Source organism: Lepus europaeus, chromosome 9 (assembly GCF_033115175.1).
Source record: "Lepus europaeus isolate LE1 chromosome 9, mLepTim1.pri, whole genome shotgun sequence".
Lineage (NCBI taxonomy): Eukaryota > Metazoa > Chordata > Mammalia > Lagomorpha > Leporidae > Lepus > Lepus europaeus.
The window spans coordinates 109,676,670-109,694,972 of record NC_084835.1 but is presented as its reverse complement, the minus strand read 5'-3'; the positions used below and the strand labels follow the sequence as shown (position 1 = coordinate 109,694,972).

The 18,303-nt window shown below is 47.9% G+C and overlaps 1 protein-coding gene across 1 annotated transcript in view; it reads right to left on the bottom strand.

The window, feature by feature from the left end:
• Window positions 1-18,303, bottom strand: part of TNFRSF11A (TNF receptor superfamily member 11a) — a 57,470-nt gene that overhangs the window by 21,271 nt on the left and 17,896 nt on the right. The window contains exons 2-6 of the mRNA XM_062200038.1: window positions 9,835-9,916; window positions 8,457-8,582; window positions 5,144-5,287; window positions 1,630-1,723; window positions 881-975 (exon numbers count right to left, since the gene is read on the bottom strand). Coding sequence (XP_062056022.1) covers window positions 881-975; window positions 1,630-1,723; window positions 5,144-5,287; window positions 8,457-8,582; window positions 9,835-9,916 — 541 coding nt within the window. The remainder of the gene's footprint in view (window positions 1-880; window positions 976-1,629; window positions 1,724-5,143; window positions 5,288-8,456; window positions 8,583-9,834; window positions 9,917-18,303) is intronic.

The following is an 18,303-nucleotide window of genomic DNA, read 5'->3' as shown; positions in this document are numbered from 1 at the left end:
TTGAAGTCCTGCCTACCAGACACTTTGGTCCTTGTCACCAGGATAAAATTCTTGATTTCTGACTCTGGCCTGGTCCATTTGGGGTTGAAGCAGCAGATGAAAGCGCTCCCGCTAGTGCACTCTCGCTCTCTCTCCCTCTGCCTTTCCCTGTATTTATTGCTCTGCCTTTCAAATAAGCAAATAAATCTTTTAAACAATAACCTTATATTCCCAAGCTATTTTTTATATTACCTTCGAGACAGATCTTAAAACTGCTCTGATTGTGTAACTCCATGCCCAGACTGCTTTAATATCCTCCTGTTGCCCAAAACGTCAAATTTAACATCAAAGCCTATTAACTCTGGTACTTCAAGGCCCATGTTCTCTTGTCTCCTGAGAAAGGTCTGTTTGCACCGTTGGCGCCCAGCTCCACACGGACCCACTCATCTGTAGGAGACAGCCTCCACCGTTAACCTACAGCTTTCTGTCCACCTTTAAGATTAATCTGACCTACAAAATGCTCCATAAACTACAGTAACTAGATTCTAACAAGTTCCTATGTCTGGTTGGGGACCAAAACCTCCCTGTAGGCACCCTCACTGTCACCACCACCATGATGCCACCATGTCAGGGCCTTTTAACTTACGTTTGCAACTCTAGTTTCCTTTTTGGCATACAAATATATTATCAGTTACCCTCCAGGAAATGGAGAAGGTTGTTAAGTAAGCCACGTATCTAGAATTAAAATACTGATAAAGAGGAAACGTCGAGCTGACCATGGGTAGGATGAAAGGAAAAGGCAGCGCTGAGCCCTTCCGAGGGACCACGGGATTCAGGAGGGAGCACACGAGCCGGCTTCCCAGGGCCCCTCGACCAACCACCAGGCCCCTCCCAGGCGTACCATTCGGTGGCTTTCTAGATGGCAGAGAGGAACTGCAAACCACATCTGATTTTTCCGTCCCGTGACGTTCTTCTATCTTTCCAAGGATGGTACAGCTGTGGGGGGAAAGTAGTTAAGTGCTGCGGTTTCATGTTCTTGTTTTAAGAGGCAATCGCAGGCTTTGTCCCACTACACTGCCAGCTCCGTTAGTTCAGGAACCCACATCTCTCGAAGGTTTAAATCCCTGGGGCCTCCTACGGGGAGTAGAACATCACCACAAAGACAGAAAGACTAATATAGAAAGAACTTCAAGATAGGTCACAGCAAAAATCCTCAGGGTGCTTCCAGCATGCAAACATGCATATACAAAGGAGGCTTCTATATGCACACAATTAGCAACGCACATCTCTGGATGGATAAACCAGCCAAGCTAGGAAGCTGGAAGAAGCAGTGGTACTGATGGAATGACAATAAACGTCATAAATCATTTCCAACTAAATGTGCTTAGGACCAGGAAAAAAAGAAGCTGCCTCTGTAAGCCGTGGTCCATGGAACCAAAAAAAAGTCACGCGAAGTTCCTGTCCCACGTGAGGCTGCACGGTTGACTTGACTGGTTTATTGTCCCAAGCTGCACTGAAGCCTTTTCCATTTTGACCATGACTTCGAAAGGAAGCCTCAGCAAACAGAGCCTGTTTGCTTTCCACCCAGATGAGATGGTGGCGGCTGAGCTGCTGAAAATCAACAAACTGAGCTCCTTGGTGGTCACTTACTTGGTCCAGGGTTTGCATCTGTCCATGGCAGAAAAGGTGTCTGAGAAGTAGCCGGCTTGGCAAGGCTTACACACCGTGTCCTTGTTGAGCTGCACTGTCGAAAAACAAACGGACAAAAACAAGGCACACAGAACAAACAAGAACACTTAGAGATCGGCCAGGGTGGCGTTCCAGGGGACCAGAGGCGAGGAGCTGCCCCTGTCTGCCTATTGTCTCCCGCGTCCCTGTCCTCGCCGCCAGTGCTCTGGCTGTTGTAGGCATTTGGGGAGTGCACCAGTGGATGAATGATCTCTTTATATATCACTCTGCCTTTCAAATAAATAAATCTTACAAAAACAAACAAACAAACAAAAAAACTATGGGTCTCTTGCTCTTATACCAAGGGTGGTTCCAAACTTCTTCTGAAAAGGGCCTTAGAGTAAACAGCATGGGCTTTGTGAGGCCTTACAGTCTTTGCTGCAACTACTCATAGCACAAACATAGTCACAGACAATATGTTAAAAAAAAGTGACTGGTGTTCCAATAAAGCTTTATTTATAAACTATGTGTTATAGGATGGATTTGACCCTCACCTTAATTCACAGTGCTGGGAACAGGAGTTTATCCTCATCTGTAAGCCTCACTCAACTCTCTCAATCACCCTCAGGTACTGCATTATCAAAATAAGAAAAATCTCAGACTTCCTGTGTCTGTCACCTATCCTTCGATCATCATGTGGCGACCCTTCGGTAACTGCAATGAACACTGGCCATTGTGTGGTATCATAGTCAGGCCACAAATAATCCTTGAAATTAGTGGTGCTTCTGTGATTTATTTTCATAAACACTAAAATAAGGAGTAAAATTTTCCCTTCCGAATTTGGGTAGGCAAAGTCTTGATTTCTTCAGCTTGTCTTAGTAAGTAGACTACCTGCTCTTTGATCTAGCAATTTGATTTGCCTTGAAACTATTAAGGAAAGTCCAGTTAATATCCAAGAACTTACATTAATTCAAAGGCTTTTCAATAGATAGACACAGTCTGGAAGATTGTGAACAGCTCTCAGAAACCAGAGACTCCAGCCGGCCTTCAAAGGTTTAAGGACGTACCTCCCCATAGCCTTGACTTACATTGCATCCTGTGATTGCTTTCCCTTCTCGTTCTCACAAGCACACTTTTCCTACCTTACAAAAGATGGATCACTTCTTACCCACCCCAAATCCTGCTATGGTGCCAAGCCTTGGAGATGCCAGAGTGATGTATTAGTGATGGCAAAGCTCCTGCCTCCAGAGCACGCTGATGGAGTCTTCGTCTTTCCCTAGCTCCTAAAGGCAAATGTGAGGCAATAGAAATGGGGTACTTGGGACCATGCTGAGTTGTTCTGAATTCAGATACTGCAACATGGGGCAGGCATGAGATTTTTCATTCATCCACCTCATTGCTTCTGTCCTCCACCTCTTGTTAAAAAATGCATTATTCAAAGGTACAAGGCAGGGGCTGGTGCTGTGGTGCAGCGGGTTAATGCCCTGGCCTGAAGCGCCGACAACCCATATGGGCGCCGGTTCGAGACCCGACTGCTCCACTTCCAATTCAGCTCTCTGCTATGGCCTGAGAAAGCAGTAGAAGATGACTCAAGTCCTTGGGCCCCTGCACCCATGTAGGAGACCGGGAAGAAGTTCCTGGCTCCTGGCTTCAGATCGACACAGCTCTAGCCGTTGTGAGGTGGACCAGCAGATGGAAGACTCTCTCTCTCTCTCTCTGCCTCTCCTCTCTCTCCGTGTAACTCTGACTTTCAAATAAATTAATAAATCTTTAAAAACAAACAAACAAACAAAGGTACAAGGCAAGGAAAGATCCACCAGGAACCCTGCAGGCAGCAGCACCCCATTGCATGCAGATGACAAACTTGCAGGAAGGCACTATGCCTTGTCTGTCAGTCACAATCCAGAGGGAACTGGCTGTGACTGAGAGACTTTAATAATCAAAAAGCCAAGCTGCACTCTGTCCAGGCTAAAGCATGTCTGCTTCAGCCCATACGTTCAGTAACAAGGACTCCCTGTATTGGTTAGTCTCTGTGAGAGAGTCTCCTGTCAATATGCAATGAAATAAATCATATTTCAATTCTCCCAACCCTGTCCAAGTGTTTTAGGTTAAAACAAGTTTGCCTCTAAGTGAGAGATTAACACCCACAATCACTTACTATGTCTCCAAAAAACTACTTTGTTATACTTTCTGGAAGTCAGGAAAGCAAATTACTCTAAGAAATACTTTTGCAAATCAAAAAAAGGATTTCTGTTTCTTCACTTTCAACAAAATTAAAAAATGCATTTGGATCATTAAAGATAACTTCGTATGTCATATCACTTATGACCCTGGGCACAAAACTCAGATGGTGCTAGAAGAATTGAGGGACTGAAGTTTTTCCTTAACCATTTAGTATTTATGTGAATCAATTTCTTATCTATGTAACAGCAAGAAGTATAAATAAATTTATGTTGAATCCTGTCACATTTTAGCAGTACATAATATTCAGCAATGAAAATGTGAATTGGAAAAACCTCCCACTCATTATGCAGTTCAAATGCTTTTATTTTTATGATTATAATATAGCAAAATATAACATTCATTTTTTACCACTTTGTAATAATAAATATAGTAACAACTCGGTAGAAATATTTTTAACCCTGAGAAACTTGAGTCACAGGGAATTTTTTAAACTTGAAATTTCAAATAAATGTACATTTTTGATATAAAAGAATAATAAAAGGTGATTAGTAGAAGCCCTTCAAACATAAAAATATAGGGGCTGGCATTGTGGTACAGTGGGTTAAGCTGCCACCAGACAAGCCAGCATCCATCAGTCCTGGCTGCTCTGCTTTGGTCCAACTCCCTGCTAATGCCCTTGGGAAAGCAGCATAAGATGGGCCAAGTAGTTGGGCCCCTGCCAGTCACGTGGGAGACCCAGATGGAGTTCTGGGTTTCTGGCTTTGGCCTGGTCCAGCCCCAGCCTTTGCGGCCATTTGGGGAGTGAACCAGCAGATGGAGCATTTTTTTTTCTCTCTCTCCCTTTCTCACTGTCACTCTACATTTCATATATATATATATATATATATATATATATATATATACATATATAATATATAGTTGTATATATTATACAATATATATAATATGGATAAAATTCCGTGGTGGAGGTGGAATGGACACAAGTCAAACCACAGAAAGAAACTATGTAAAATTCGTTGCAGTTAAATGTGATTAGAGCATTTTTTATAATGGATGACAGTGGGTCCCGTGGTGTTTAGATTCCAGTGAATTTTTGTATGTGTGTTGCTGCAATTAATTCTCCAGGAACCAAGTCCATAGCAATCGAGATTTGTAAGAAAAATTTTTGAGAGGTTGACGTAAAAATGTGCCTGGATGTGAATGGTTTTTCCGAAATTACTCTAAGGTGTGTGTGTGTGTGTGTGTGTCTGCGCTTTGCCCTGGGCTAAACCCCACGGCTCAGAAGGAAGGCACAGAGCGCATCGAACCGTACAGGGGTGCTGGGCGCCGAAGCCCGGGGCGCACTCGGCGTTGCGGCGGCAGCACTCGCAGTCCTGGCTCCAGTGGTACCCGGCCGTGCAGGCGCAGCGTCGCGGGGCCGTGCGGTTGCCGGGGTCCACGGCCACCAGGGCCTTGCCTGTGGGCGACAAACGACAAGTCAGCGGCCAGTGACGCACCGTCCGTGGCACTGTGCTGTCCCACAGCCACCCCTAAATGACCCAGACGCAGCGCCTGCCTGGTTCTTGCATTCTGAATCACGCAGGCCACTCGGTTTGAGGAACTTCCAAGTTCCTCCTCCCACTTCCTGTGCTGGCACCAGAACCTCCCATGGGTTTCTCTCTAATAATTCAGTTTTGTGAGCTTTTAACAATCAGTTTTCATGTTAGTAGCAAGACTGTGGAAGCGGGAATTCATGAGTGTTTTATATTTCGGCGAGTGCAAAACGGCCGAACCGGCACGTGGCGTCTTGATTTTCAGTAAATTAAAATCTCATAAATATTCTTAATATTTTTAATAGATGGGACCTAAGAGAATAGGTTTTCTGGAGATCCTTTAGGTTCCCAGGGTGAAAACAGGGGTCGCTGTGTGTGTAGCTGGCAGAGAGCGAAGAGGCGGGCAGGTTAGGCTGGGGAACCCATCTCTCCCCAAACAGAGTGCTTGCCTTCCTACCCAAATCTCCTGGCCCCTTCACTTTTTCTAGGATACCAGTACATGCGACTTCATCTATTACAAACCACACACACAGAGACACAGCCATCTGTCGATCCAGCTTGTGAATTCACCCACTCGGCCCTTTCACAAGCAGCTGTGGACACGCACGGAACCATGTGCGTTTCTGAGCCGTGCCACACGCAGCGTTGCAGCTGAGGCCACACACGCAACAGTCTGCCATCTTGCTTTCAGCTCCCGCTATAAACAAACATTCTCTCTGTATACGCAGCGCCATGTTCTTCTCAATGTTGTGCTTTGTTGGTGACTTCCCTATTTAAACAGCCAAGTGGCATGCTAACGCATCCGCCACTGTTCCTAAGTGTGACAAGGCTGTGATGTGCCTCGCACCTTCTGCAGAAAGTATCTAGTGTGGCTAAGCTTCATTCAGGCCCGAGTCACAGCAATGTTGCTCATGAACGCCATGGTAATCGGTCACAAAAAGTATCTCAAATAGGCATCTCTAAATGGAAACGCAAAAGGTTATGTGTTGATTGGTTGAAGAAAATGTAGCAGCCAGAGGCTCACGGGAACCTGACCCTGTACTTCCCCTCGGGGCAGTGGTTCAGGATTTGCTAATTCATTGTGTGTGATGACTTTATAGAATCAACTGTGACTGTGTGTGTGTGTGCGCGCGCACTCACACAGATGCATACTACATCGGAAGTAGCCTTGTCCCCTTCCAAGACTCCATCTCATCTAGACTGTCCACATGGCCCTTGTCCTTTATATCTGAGAATCCTTAGATGAGTTTCCAGGGCAAAAGAAACAAACAAACCAGAAAATTCTTCCCTCTTTCATTGGCTCAAGTTACCCCCAGCAGGGAGGGGTCACTGCCTACTTCCATTCTTCCTAGAGCAGAGCGCGGTGAACCTGGAGACGTCCCCACTCCCTTTTGTGCCCACTTTCTGAGGGGCAGCACAGCTCTGCGGCACCAAGGCCGATAGACAGTGCATGGGACAGACATGGGTGCGTGTCACCTCTCTGCAAATTTCTAAGTGTTCCCAGTGTCCTACTCAGATGCAACAGAATGGAAGCCAGTGAGGTGAGGAATAACTTAGGCATGTTTAAAAATATCTTCATGTACCAGGTTTTTGGCTTTAATCAATTTTGGCAGTAGACAGAATGAATGTTTGTTTCCAAGAGACAGCAATGAGTCAAGGTCATTACTAAGCTGTGGGAAATAAAAAAGACCCGATCAGATGCTTCTGCTCAGTGGACTTTCCATGTTACATTCTCCAACTAAAGTCTCTGCCAGTTGTCTTGAACACATCAGAAAAATAGTGTTAAAAAATACTTAATTTTTACTTCTGTCCAATGGAAATGAAAACCTATAAACAAGGATCACTTCAGCAGCCTATGAGCCTCCTCCCTGCCACCCACACTGAGGTTGCTAAATGAAGTGTTCACGAAAATGTCCAAGGTAAGCTTGGAAGCAAGAGAGCTCTTGCCGGGGCTGGCATTTAGCTGGCATTTAGTGGCTAAGATTCCTGGTTGTGTTCAGCGGCCTGCATCCTCCACTAGAGTAGTACCTGGTTGTGATTCCGTGCTCCGGCCCTGATTCCAGGTTCCTGCTAATGTAGAATCTGGACAGGAACGTGTCTGGCTCACTCACCTGGGTCCCTGCTGCCCCTGGGAGACCTGGATTGGGATCCTAGCTCCTAGCTTCTGCCCCGAGAGTCACTGAAGGCATTTGGGGCATAAACCAGTAGATGAGACCGCCTCTCTCTCTCTCTTAGCTTGATCTGATTTTTAAAAATATTCAAGGCCAGGCCGGCACTGTGGCTCACTAGGCTAATCCTCCGCCTTGTGGCGCCGGCACACCAGGTTCTAGTCCCGGTCGGGGCACCGATCCTGTCCCGGTTGCCCCTCTTCCAGGCCAGCTCTCTGCTGTGGCCAGGGAGTGCAGTGGAGGATGGCCCAAGTGCTTGGGCCCTGCACCCCATGGGAGACCAGGAGAAGCACCTGGCTCCTGCCATCGGATCAGCACGGTGCGCCGGCCGCAGCGCGCCTACCGCGGCGGCCATTGGAGGGTGAACCAATGGCAAAAGGAAGACCTTTCTCTCTGTCTCTCTCTCACTGTCCACTCTGCCTGTCAAAAAAAAAAATATTCAAGGCCAAAGAACAGGGATGGTGGATGGTGGTCTGGTAAGGCCGTCAAACTTTAGAGTTAATAAAACATTCATGGTTTAGGAAAAGGTTGAAGAGGCAGAAGTTCTGGTTTGAGTCCTGTTTTTCCTCTGTTAACCTTGGAGAAGTCATTCAACCTCTCAGAGAGTCCACTTTTCACCTACACAGTGATATGTGTGAGCACGCGTATGGATGACCATGGCTGTGTCTGGGGTATTGTTGACACAACATCGTGGGAAGGCTGTCCCCTGTAAGATGGGTTCCACGATTAAACTGCAACACAAACACATTCCAAGGCACAAGTTCTAAAGGTAGAATTTTAGCACAGGGCTTCAGGGATATAAAACACATAACTTTTTCCTGTGCCCCTAAAAGAAACACCACTGACTGTACCTAAAAATGTTTATCTAGAAGAGACGATCTGAGTGAAAAACAAGATGAACTCAGAGTTTCCACGACTAACTCACCAGTGTCACAAACTTTATGCAGCAAGCATTTATCTTCTTCGTTCCAGGTGTCCAGGTATTCATCCGGGCCACAGGACAGACACACACTCTCAGTGGTAGCAGTGCATTTAGAAGACAAGTACTTTCCTTAAAGCAGAAGGGGAAAATGCACCAGTCAGAACAACAACAAACAACACAAAGCAACAACAACAAATGTGCCAACCTACCACACAGATGCACATGACCCTGATCACAGGAGGCCCCCAAGGGTGACACGAACATGACGTGAGGCCCTGCGGCACAGGGAGTGTCCGACCTGAGCGCCTCAGGCCCCTCAGCCGGCTAGAATAACCTGTCCTGGTGACAGTGCTCTCTCCAGGGAAAAGGCCAACTACCCTCTGCACCCCAACACAGAGCTAAAGAGCAGAGCTGTTATTTTGGCTGGGTCTTACAGAACATGAGAGGGTCCCTGGGACCCACTCAGGAAATAGGGGGCTAAGCAAGAGGAACAGGAACTCATGATCCATTCCCTCTCCCATCGTCAAACTCTCTGCTTCCCGTCCGCAGAGGTGACGTCTTGTGTCTTACATACGCTATGGGCTCATGGTTAGCTTAATTTGACCAAGAGTCAGTCTGTCTCCCTCCCTCCCTCCCTCCCTCCCTCCCTCTCTCTCTCTCTCTCTCACACACACACACACCCTTGAAAATCACCAGATCTTGGTTCTGCCCAAGAAATATTTGTAGCTAACATATCCAAAAAGTCTTAGTATATGAGAATATTTTTAAAAGTTCATAGAAAATGGAATTAAAAGGTAAATTTATCTGGTTGCAATATGCATTTTTTCACAAACCTTTTAAATAGCCCTCGTAAGGTAACCCAGCTTTTCCTCCCTCACTGAACAACAAGCGAGGCAGGACTCCGTGGGCTGAGGAGTGCCGGGCCAGGTTCTGGCAGAGCAGCGCTGGGAAGGGGCTCGCCCGTCCTCCTCTGCCCTCAGCAGGTAGGTGGAGGAGCTATTACTGGGGTGCAGGCCATTTCTTTTTTAGCAGCGGCAATTCCAAAGTGGTTATCCCTAAATAGAATTTCTGTGCAAACAAGTTTAAGAGCTGCAGCTCACATTTTGAGAGCTTGAAGCATAAGGTGCTAAAATATGCTCTTCAAAAATCTTCCTTGCCTGCCCAAAGAACGGTGTTTTGGCAAAGCTGTGTCGTGGCACCAGATTAAGCACCAGTTTCTGAAGCTGGTTTTGACTTTGAAGAGATTTTATCTATTGAGCAAAGAGGGACAGGCATGACTACCCAGCACCCGTGCAAAGGCCACCCCACTTCCTTAGTCATCCCCACGACAGCCCCCCCGCCCTCCTGAGGGGCAGTGGAGGCGGCTCAGCAGCAGGGGTACCTGGTTCGCACTTGCGGCAGCACCGCCCGGCGTGTTCATAATGCCTGTCGCTGGCGCAGGGAGGAGCCACCTGCAGACTCACCTGAAAGGGAAATGGATGTTGGCAGAGATTACTCACTCACAGGTTCCTCCTGGACCCAGCAGAAAGTGAACTGCGCTAAACAGCACTGAAACAGAGCATAAACCCTCCTGACTGCGGGATGGAAGACGACCTCCCAAACGGCCCTTTCCTGTTTCCTTCTATGAGCTCATGAAACCTACATTTTAATTCAAGGCTGGGAGCCTCTTGAAGCACACTCATGGTTGTAGGACAGATTAGACGCAGTTCACATATTATACACTGAAAGTTGCAAACTGCTTGATACCAGCCACAGCAGAGCGGTTCCTCTTCTGTGGGGTTAGGTCGTGGCCGCTAGGCTGAGCCCCCCTAAAGTGACCGTTCCGCGGGATGGCAAGGTCGGTCTTACAAGTCCCCTCTGACTTTGACATGCTGCTCCACACTGCCTGCCTCTTCAAATGCTAAACGTGCGGAGAACTGGTCAACATGGGGACAGCAAGGTGTTGTATGCTCTGGGTGTGCTGAGTGCCAGCCTGCTGTCCCAGGGACTCTGGGCAAGTCACTGTTTGAGCTTCCATTTCCTTTCTGGTTCAAAACAGTCCGATTCTAATACAAATACTAATCTCTGAATCTGCCCAGCAAAGTAAAACAATAAAACAAGACAGTCCCCTAGAAGCCCCGGAGATTCTTATCAGTTTGCGGCAGGAAAGCTCTTTTCCTTCTGAGCTCTCTCAGGGTGAGAACAACAAACACTCAGGTTACAAAGGGAACAGATTGGGTTGGCCGAACAGACCTCAGCGCGTGTACACCGCACGCCAGGGCTCCTGCAGGCCAGTGGGGTGCCGACCGGCACACCTCCACCGGGTGGTGCTACCACCCAGGCAGAAGGCTGCCAGGGCCTGCTTCCTGATCCGCAGGAATCAGCCAGATGAGGACACAGGAACTGGCCGGAGGAGGCAGCGGGGGGCACAGAGGCAGAGAGGTGGGAAAGGGCAGTAAGGAACCATCAGTGCATCTGGAGGCCAGTGTCGGCCGAGCAGAGGTGGGAGATGACAACGAAGGCGGTCAGAGCTGGGCCAAGGTCCAGGGCGGCTTCATCTGCATAGGAGAGGTCTCAAGGTGGGGAAATAAAATAGCTTAGAAGATGCCACGCATCCTCAAAACCTCTCAATCGTGGGAGGAAGCACCCACCCAGCAGAGTGGGGGTGGGAGAAGCAGCCCACATGGGCCCCTCTCACCAAGGATTGAGGGTGGGGGATTGGAGCAGGAACACATGGCGGCGGCTGGGGGGAGGCTGAGAAAATCCATGTGTTACTGGAGCAATGTGTGCAGGAGTGTTGCACTTGGACTTGCTTCCTGGGCACAGCTAACATTTCCCATGGACACCACAGACAGTCCAGGGGACACTGCAAAGAATGACTTGGGGCCAGGGTTGTGGCATAGCAGTTTAAGCGTTCACCTGCAATGCTGGCATCCCATATGAGCACCAGTTCAAGACCCAGCTGTTCAACTTCCCATCCAGCTCCCTACTGATGCACCTAGGAAAGTAGTGGACAATGGTCCTCAGGCCCCTGCAACCACATGGGGGCTCCTGGCTTTGGTCTGGCCCAGCCCGCCATTGTACCCATTTGGAGGGTGAATCAGCAGATAGATCACCCTGTCTCTCCTCCTCTAACTCTGCCTTTCAAATAAAAAACAAAAATTTGGGCTAGCACTGTGCATAGTAGGTTAAGCCTCCGCCTGTGGCGCTGGTTCCCATCCCATCTGCTCCTCTTCTGATCCAGCTCTCAGCTAATGGCCTGGGAAAGCAGTGGAAGATGGCCCAAGTGCTTAGGCCTCTGCATTCATGTAGGGGACCCAGAAGAAGCTCCTGACTCCTGGCTTTGGATTGGCCCAGCTCTGGCCATTGTGGTCATTTAGGGAGTGAACCAGTGGATGGAAGACCTCTCTTTTTGTCTCTCTCTCTCTCTAAATCTGCCTCTCAAATAAACAAATAAATTTTTTAAAAAAATAATGACTCAAAAGAAACCACTGCAGGGCTGGCATTACGATGCGTTAAGTTGCCACCTACAAAGCTGGCATCCTGCTCCACTTCCAATCCAGCTCCCTGCTAATGCACCTGGGAAGGCAGTGGATGATGGCCCATGTGCTAGGCCCCTTCCATACACATGGGATACCTGCATGGAGTTCCAGGCTCCTGGCTTCAGCCTGCCCCAGCCCTGGATGTAGTAGCAATTTGGGCAATGAACTGAAGCTCTCTTTCTCCCTCTAGACTCAATGAATTGAAGCTCTCTCTCTCTCTTTCTCTCCTTCTAACTCCACCTTTCAAATAAATAATCATGAAGAAAAAAGAAAAGAAAGCACTGCACACTCCCTTTCTCTTTGCTTTATAGGACACTGGTTCCCCAGGGGCAGATGCTGCTCTTCTGTGCCTGGCATGGTCACTCATGCACCCAGGAGAGAGCGGAGCTGAGGCAAGGCAGTACGACACTCGACAGGGTCCCTGTGGGCCTGGGGCTGTGCGGAGATGGCAGTACGACACTCGACAGGGTCCCTGTGGGCCTGGGGCTGTGCGGAGATGGCAGTGCGACACTCGACAGGGTCCCTGTGGGCCTGGGGCTGTGCGGAGATGGCAGTGCGACACTCGACAGGGTCCCTGTGGGCCTGGGGCTGTGCGGAGATGGCAGGACGACACTCGACAGGGTCCCTGTGGGCCTGGGGCTGTGCGGAGATGGCAGGGCGACACTCGACAGGGTCCCTGTGGGCCTGGGGCTGTGCGGAGATGGCAGGGCGACACTCGACAGGGTCCCTGTGGGCCTGGGGCTGTGCGGAGATGGCAGGACGACACTCGACAGGGTCCCTGTGGGCCTGGGGCTGTGCGGAGATGGCAGTACTACACTCGACAGGATCCCTGTGGGCCTGGGGCTGTGCGGAGATGGCAGTACGACACTCGACAGGATCCCTGTGGGCCTGAGGCTGTGCGGAGATGGCCCCAAGGCCAATGCCAAGGGGAAGGAGCATACACGTGTGGTCTGTCCCCACTGCAGATGGCAAAGGTTATCAATTGCTTCTGACCCCAAAGAAAGCTGCAAGTCTCCGAAAGATAAGCACACACTCGTCTGGGTCTGCGTTACACACACAGAAAGGTACTTTTTAGGGGGAATTTGCTAAAAGGGCTCCCCCTGCAGCAGCTGGTGAGGAGCCCCGTCAGATGCTACTGGCTGCGCCCTGAGCGTCACCTGACCTGAGCATTTGGCCTATTTGCTTCCACAGTCAGGAGCTCGGCTGTGATTCACTCCCTCCTTCCTGCGGCTGCCGGGAGCCTTATGCCTCCTTGCAAAAATGAGGAATCCCTGCTTCCCAAGTGACCACCTGTCCTAATTTAAACAGATTTTCACAGATTAAAATCCATTTCTCTCTTCTAAGCTTTTTCCTTATTAAAACTTTTCACCCAGCCATGCCTTTAAAAAAAAAAAATGTGATTAAACCACACACCATAAAATTAAGCCTTTTAAAGCATACCATTCAGTGAATTTTAGTAAAGTCACAGTTATACAATCACCATTGCTATCTCATTCCGGAACACTGTCATCACCCTCCAGCTGACATGTCTCCTTGATGCAACTTTTAAGGGGCAGCAGCAATTTTGCTATTGGGAAAATGTGCCATGGTGAGGCAGAACATTATGGATTTAATCTCACGTAAGGTCCAGCTTAAGCAGAAATCTACTTTGTTCTACAGGTACAAGGTATACTCAGCAGTACACGTTCTGATCTTCAACATGGCGATTCAGGTTGGGTTTCCCTTATGTGAAACACTTGGGACCAGAAGCGTTTCAGGTCTCAGAGCTTTTCCGCTTGGAACGTTACCATCAGCCTTACCAGGGGAGCATCTCCAGTTGGAAAATCCAAAATCTGAAATGCTCTGAAATCCAAAACGTTTCACATTTCACGCTGGTGATCAAAATGTTTCTGAGTGTGGAGCACTCCAGTTTTTGGACTTCTAGATCAGGGATGCTCATCTGTACTTACATGACTTAAGAGGCAACTTACCTATGTATGTGCATTTACAGAAATGTGGTTTGGGGTTAAGTAAAAGTAAGTCTGGGAAACTGAAGGGTGGGAGAGAGAGAGAGATAGTGATCTTATCTGCTGGTTTACTTCCTCAAATGTCCACAATAGCCAGATGGGGCCAGGCCGAAGTTGGAAGCTGGGAACTCAATCCAGATCTCCCAGGTAGGTGGTGGGGACCCGAACACTCGAGCCATCACTGCCTTCAGGGTGTGCATTAGCAGGAAGCTGGACTCCAGAGCGGAGCCAGGACTCAAACCTAGGTACCCTAAAGGGGATGCTAGCATCCCAAGAGGTGGCTTGACCGCTGTAGCAAAAGCCCACCAGCCCCCAACCATTGTTTTTTCGAATATTTCCCCTGAGTTAGTAAGGACAGGAAGAGTGTGTGTATGGCAAACACTTCCTACACATACGATGCCCCCCAGGAAGCCTCAGAGGCTAGAGAGGAGAGTGGAGAGGCAGGAGGATGCACCTGATTGAAGGCACTTCTTTTGCCTCACTCTCTTGTGTTTTGTGTGCACCTGTTTCAGGGTACACAGGCTGCTGTTTGTCTTGATGGCTGATACACTGAAAACAAGTGTATCCACAGTCTGTGGGAAACTTTGGGAGCAAAGGCGGAGATCATACATTGTAAATAAAAATTCTCTTTATAAAATTATGTGGATTTATTTCCCTATGCAAAGCCATATTGGGGCAAAATCCAAAAAACTGTAAGTGAAGGAAACGTAACATGTCTGCCAATGGAGCAGCAGAGACAAACGGATCGGGTGGGTGTGGAATCCTCTGGGGAGGCTGGCCTCCAATAGCTGTTTTTATGTTGTTATCAGCCCGTCAATGTTGTTATCAGCCCGTCAAGGTGAACGTCATTACAGGGGCCAAGGTTACTTTCTCACTCTACTGAAAATTCACGCTGACATACAACCACTGAGCAAAAAGAGCCTCAGGCCTCTGTGTCAAATCAGAGGGAAAGAACCTTACCCCAAAGAACACATCAGGGATTTTCCAGAGATTTTATTTTACAAAATATCATCCGTGACTATACTTGAGAATTTGGCTATGATTTCAGTTCGGATGATATCAAATTTCTGACTATTACAGTAGAACTGAAAGATGTGGTTTTTGTTAAGAGAGGAACTTTCAAATGTGAAAACAACACTTCACTTAATCGTCCTGCTACCCTTGGGAAAAAAAAAAAAAACCCTTAAAGAAAAATAGAACACAAATAAACTACCAGTGATACGTGTCCCTGAACATTAACAGAGCGCCTTTATTGCTATGGTCTCACACTAAGAAATTATTTCTCTCTGAAGGACTTGGCTCTGCTAAGTAAGTAAACAGACGCAAGGTCACACTAATATATCGGAGGGCTGTACACGTGAACGGATGCTCTTACATCTTGTCCATTTCTTTAAATTCTTCTTTTTCCAGCCAGCTAGCTAGGAAGATGGGCCAGGAAGAACGTCCAAAGGCGCCCCTTACAGATATGTCAATTAATGGGTGGAAGTGCAGACTTTTAAACCCAGATGTTCTGGGGCATCTCTGCAGGTTTATTCCTTTCTTAGCTGCTTTCTCTAGAAGCTTCCAGATGTCAGGAGTCCAGAATTTGATCTAGATCTCCTGTGCGGGTGACAGGGACCCCAGTAACTGAGCCTTCACCTGCTGCCTCCCAGGGTGCACATAAGCAGGAATCTGGAGTGTGGTGTGGAGCCAGGACTCGGAGCCAGTCACGTCAGTATGGGATGTGGGCATCGCAAGTGGTAGCTGACTTGCTGCCCCAAACACCCACTGGAGACTCCAGACTCTAGTTGACTTTGGTATCCTGTTGTATGTCTCTCAATGGACAGAAACCAGTCCACCATCACGCTTCTCAGCTAAATGTTCATAACTGCGAGTGGAAATGATAAAGGAATCATTTGTAGTCCAGAAGCCAGGTAGGGCAGGTTGTAAGAAAAAACAAAAATGGAATTGCAATTAAAATAAAGTTTGATCTGATAGAATGCAGGAATTATAGTGTGACAGAGGCAGAGGCCTGGATAACTTGGGCTGCAGGAAGGGACAGAGTACCTGGCGTGCAGGGGACAAGGGTGGGCAGGGGCAGTCCCTGCAGGTGGGCAATGGTGGGCTGCAGGGGGATTATTCTCTTTGAAGCTCTCAGCTTTGTCTGAGCAGAACAATGCCTGGCATTTCCTTAAGAAAACCATCTTCTTGTCTACACTGTGAAGTTTCGAAAAAGCAATTCTAAGCCTCAGTGTCCCGGCATGTAAAATGTGGCTAATAACCATGCCCACCTCACTGCACACGTCAGCCGTGACAGTGCAGACACAACCGGCAAGCGCCCATAACCACCAAGGTTCTGCTTTCTCGCCTTGAGGCTGAAGAAGTTTCTAGTAGGTTTATGGGGAGGATGAAGACCACTCTGCACGGTGGTCTGCAGCCACGGAGGGAGGGATTCTACGGCTCACACCTGAGAAGATCAGCAGGCAAACAACCAATCGTTTCCTGAGCTAGGAACGGAAGCTGGGGTCAGCAGAAAGGGGCAGAAGGTGGAAACGAGAGACAGGGGACCTGAAAAGGATCCCAAGACCTGACAGTTCTCTGGGTGTGCCTTTCTCATGATATTTAACCCGGCCATGACGACCAAGAGCTGCACAGCAGAGTGTTCGGTTGCATGATGGGAAAAAGGATTTTTCATCAAAGAGGTGGGTTTTTCTTAAAAAAAAAAAAAAAAAAAAAAAAAAAGTTTGATGTCAAATAAAGAAGTGCTTTCTCATGGGATTGGAAAGCTGAGGCATGGCTGTGAGACTGTGACACGTGACCCGAGTCACGGCGGTGGTTTTTCTGTCTGGGGGTTCGGTTACGTGAGCCACGCCTGGGTGAGCACAGAGACTGTTTCCTCAATGCCGCTGATAAGCGGCCGTGAGATTCTGCTAACAGCACATAATCGAGTTATGACCAAAGGCCCTTCCAGACATTCTCATTTTAAATAAACTGCACAGATAAAATGTCTAGCTTACAGACTTACAGAGAAAATTGCATTCATTTTTCTTCTGTACAAACCAAAGCTTTGCATGTCATGCTTCAGATCAGCTCTGCCCAGGTACTCAGGAAGACAGTGTGTTATGAATTAAAGAGACAACGAGAACAAAGCAGCAGTGTCTGCGGATCACCCGTACACCCCAGTGGATCACCTGGCACTCTCTGGAGTGTGTTCACCCAACCTGGGAAACCAGCGTGCTGTGGGACTCATGGAACACTTCGAGACCCAAGGCTGGCATTGTGGTATAGCAGCGAAAGCCACTGCCTGCGACGCCAGCATCCCTTGTGGGCACCAGTTATCGTCCTGGCTGCTCCACTTGTGATCTAGCCCCCTGCTAATGTGCCTGGGAAGGCAGCAGAAGATGACCCCTAACTCCCATATTGGAGACCTGGATGAAGCTCCTGGCTACTGGCATTGGCTTGAGCCAGCCCTGGCCATTGAGGCCATCTGGGGAGTGAACCAGTAGATAGAAGAGCTAACTCTCTCTCTCTCTCTCTCTCTCTCTCTCTCCCTCTGTAACTCTGCCTCACAAGTGAATAAATAAATTTTTTAAAAGAAAGTTCTCTCAGATTGTCTTAAAACAACAACAACAACAACAACTTGGAGACCCTAAGTTATACTGGCTGGGTCTGTGGCCCAGGTCACAACAGCAGCAAATCCAGGGAGTCAGAGGAGTTAGCAAAAAATTCCCTGAGTGTTTAAAATAGAATTCATTTCAAAGAAATATATCTGACACATAGCTCTTGGAAAAAAAATACTGCTTCCAAAAGGAAGGCTCAAGTGTTCTGTTACTCATATAATAGGAAAAGGTGTGTTTAGCTCATTTGAAGAGACTGTAAAGAGAATTGTGACAGTCACAGCAATATGAGGGGGGTCTTCAACAACTTCATGGAAATGTATATTATGAAAAAACGATGTATGGATTTCAAAAATCTTTTGCATAGGAGCTGGGGCCGGCGTTGTAGCATAGCAGGTTAAGCTGCTACCTCAGATGCTGGCATCTCATATGGGCTCTAGTTTGTGTCCCAGCTGCTCCACCTCCAATCCAGTTCCCTGCTATGGCCTGGGAAAGCAGCAGAAGATAGTTCAAGTACCTGGGCCCCTGCACCCATGTGGGAGATGCAGATGAAGCTCCTGGCTTTGGCCTGTCTCAGCCCTGGCCATTGTGGTCATCTGGGGAGTGAACCAAAGGATGGAAGCTGTCTCTCTCTCTCTCTAACTCTTTCAAATAAATAAATAAATCTTCAAAAAATTGCATCAAAATAATTAATTGTATTTTTCCACAAACCTTTGAAGTACCCTGT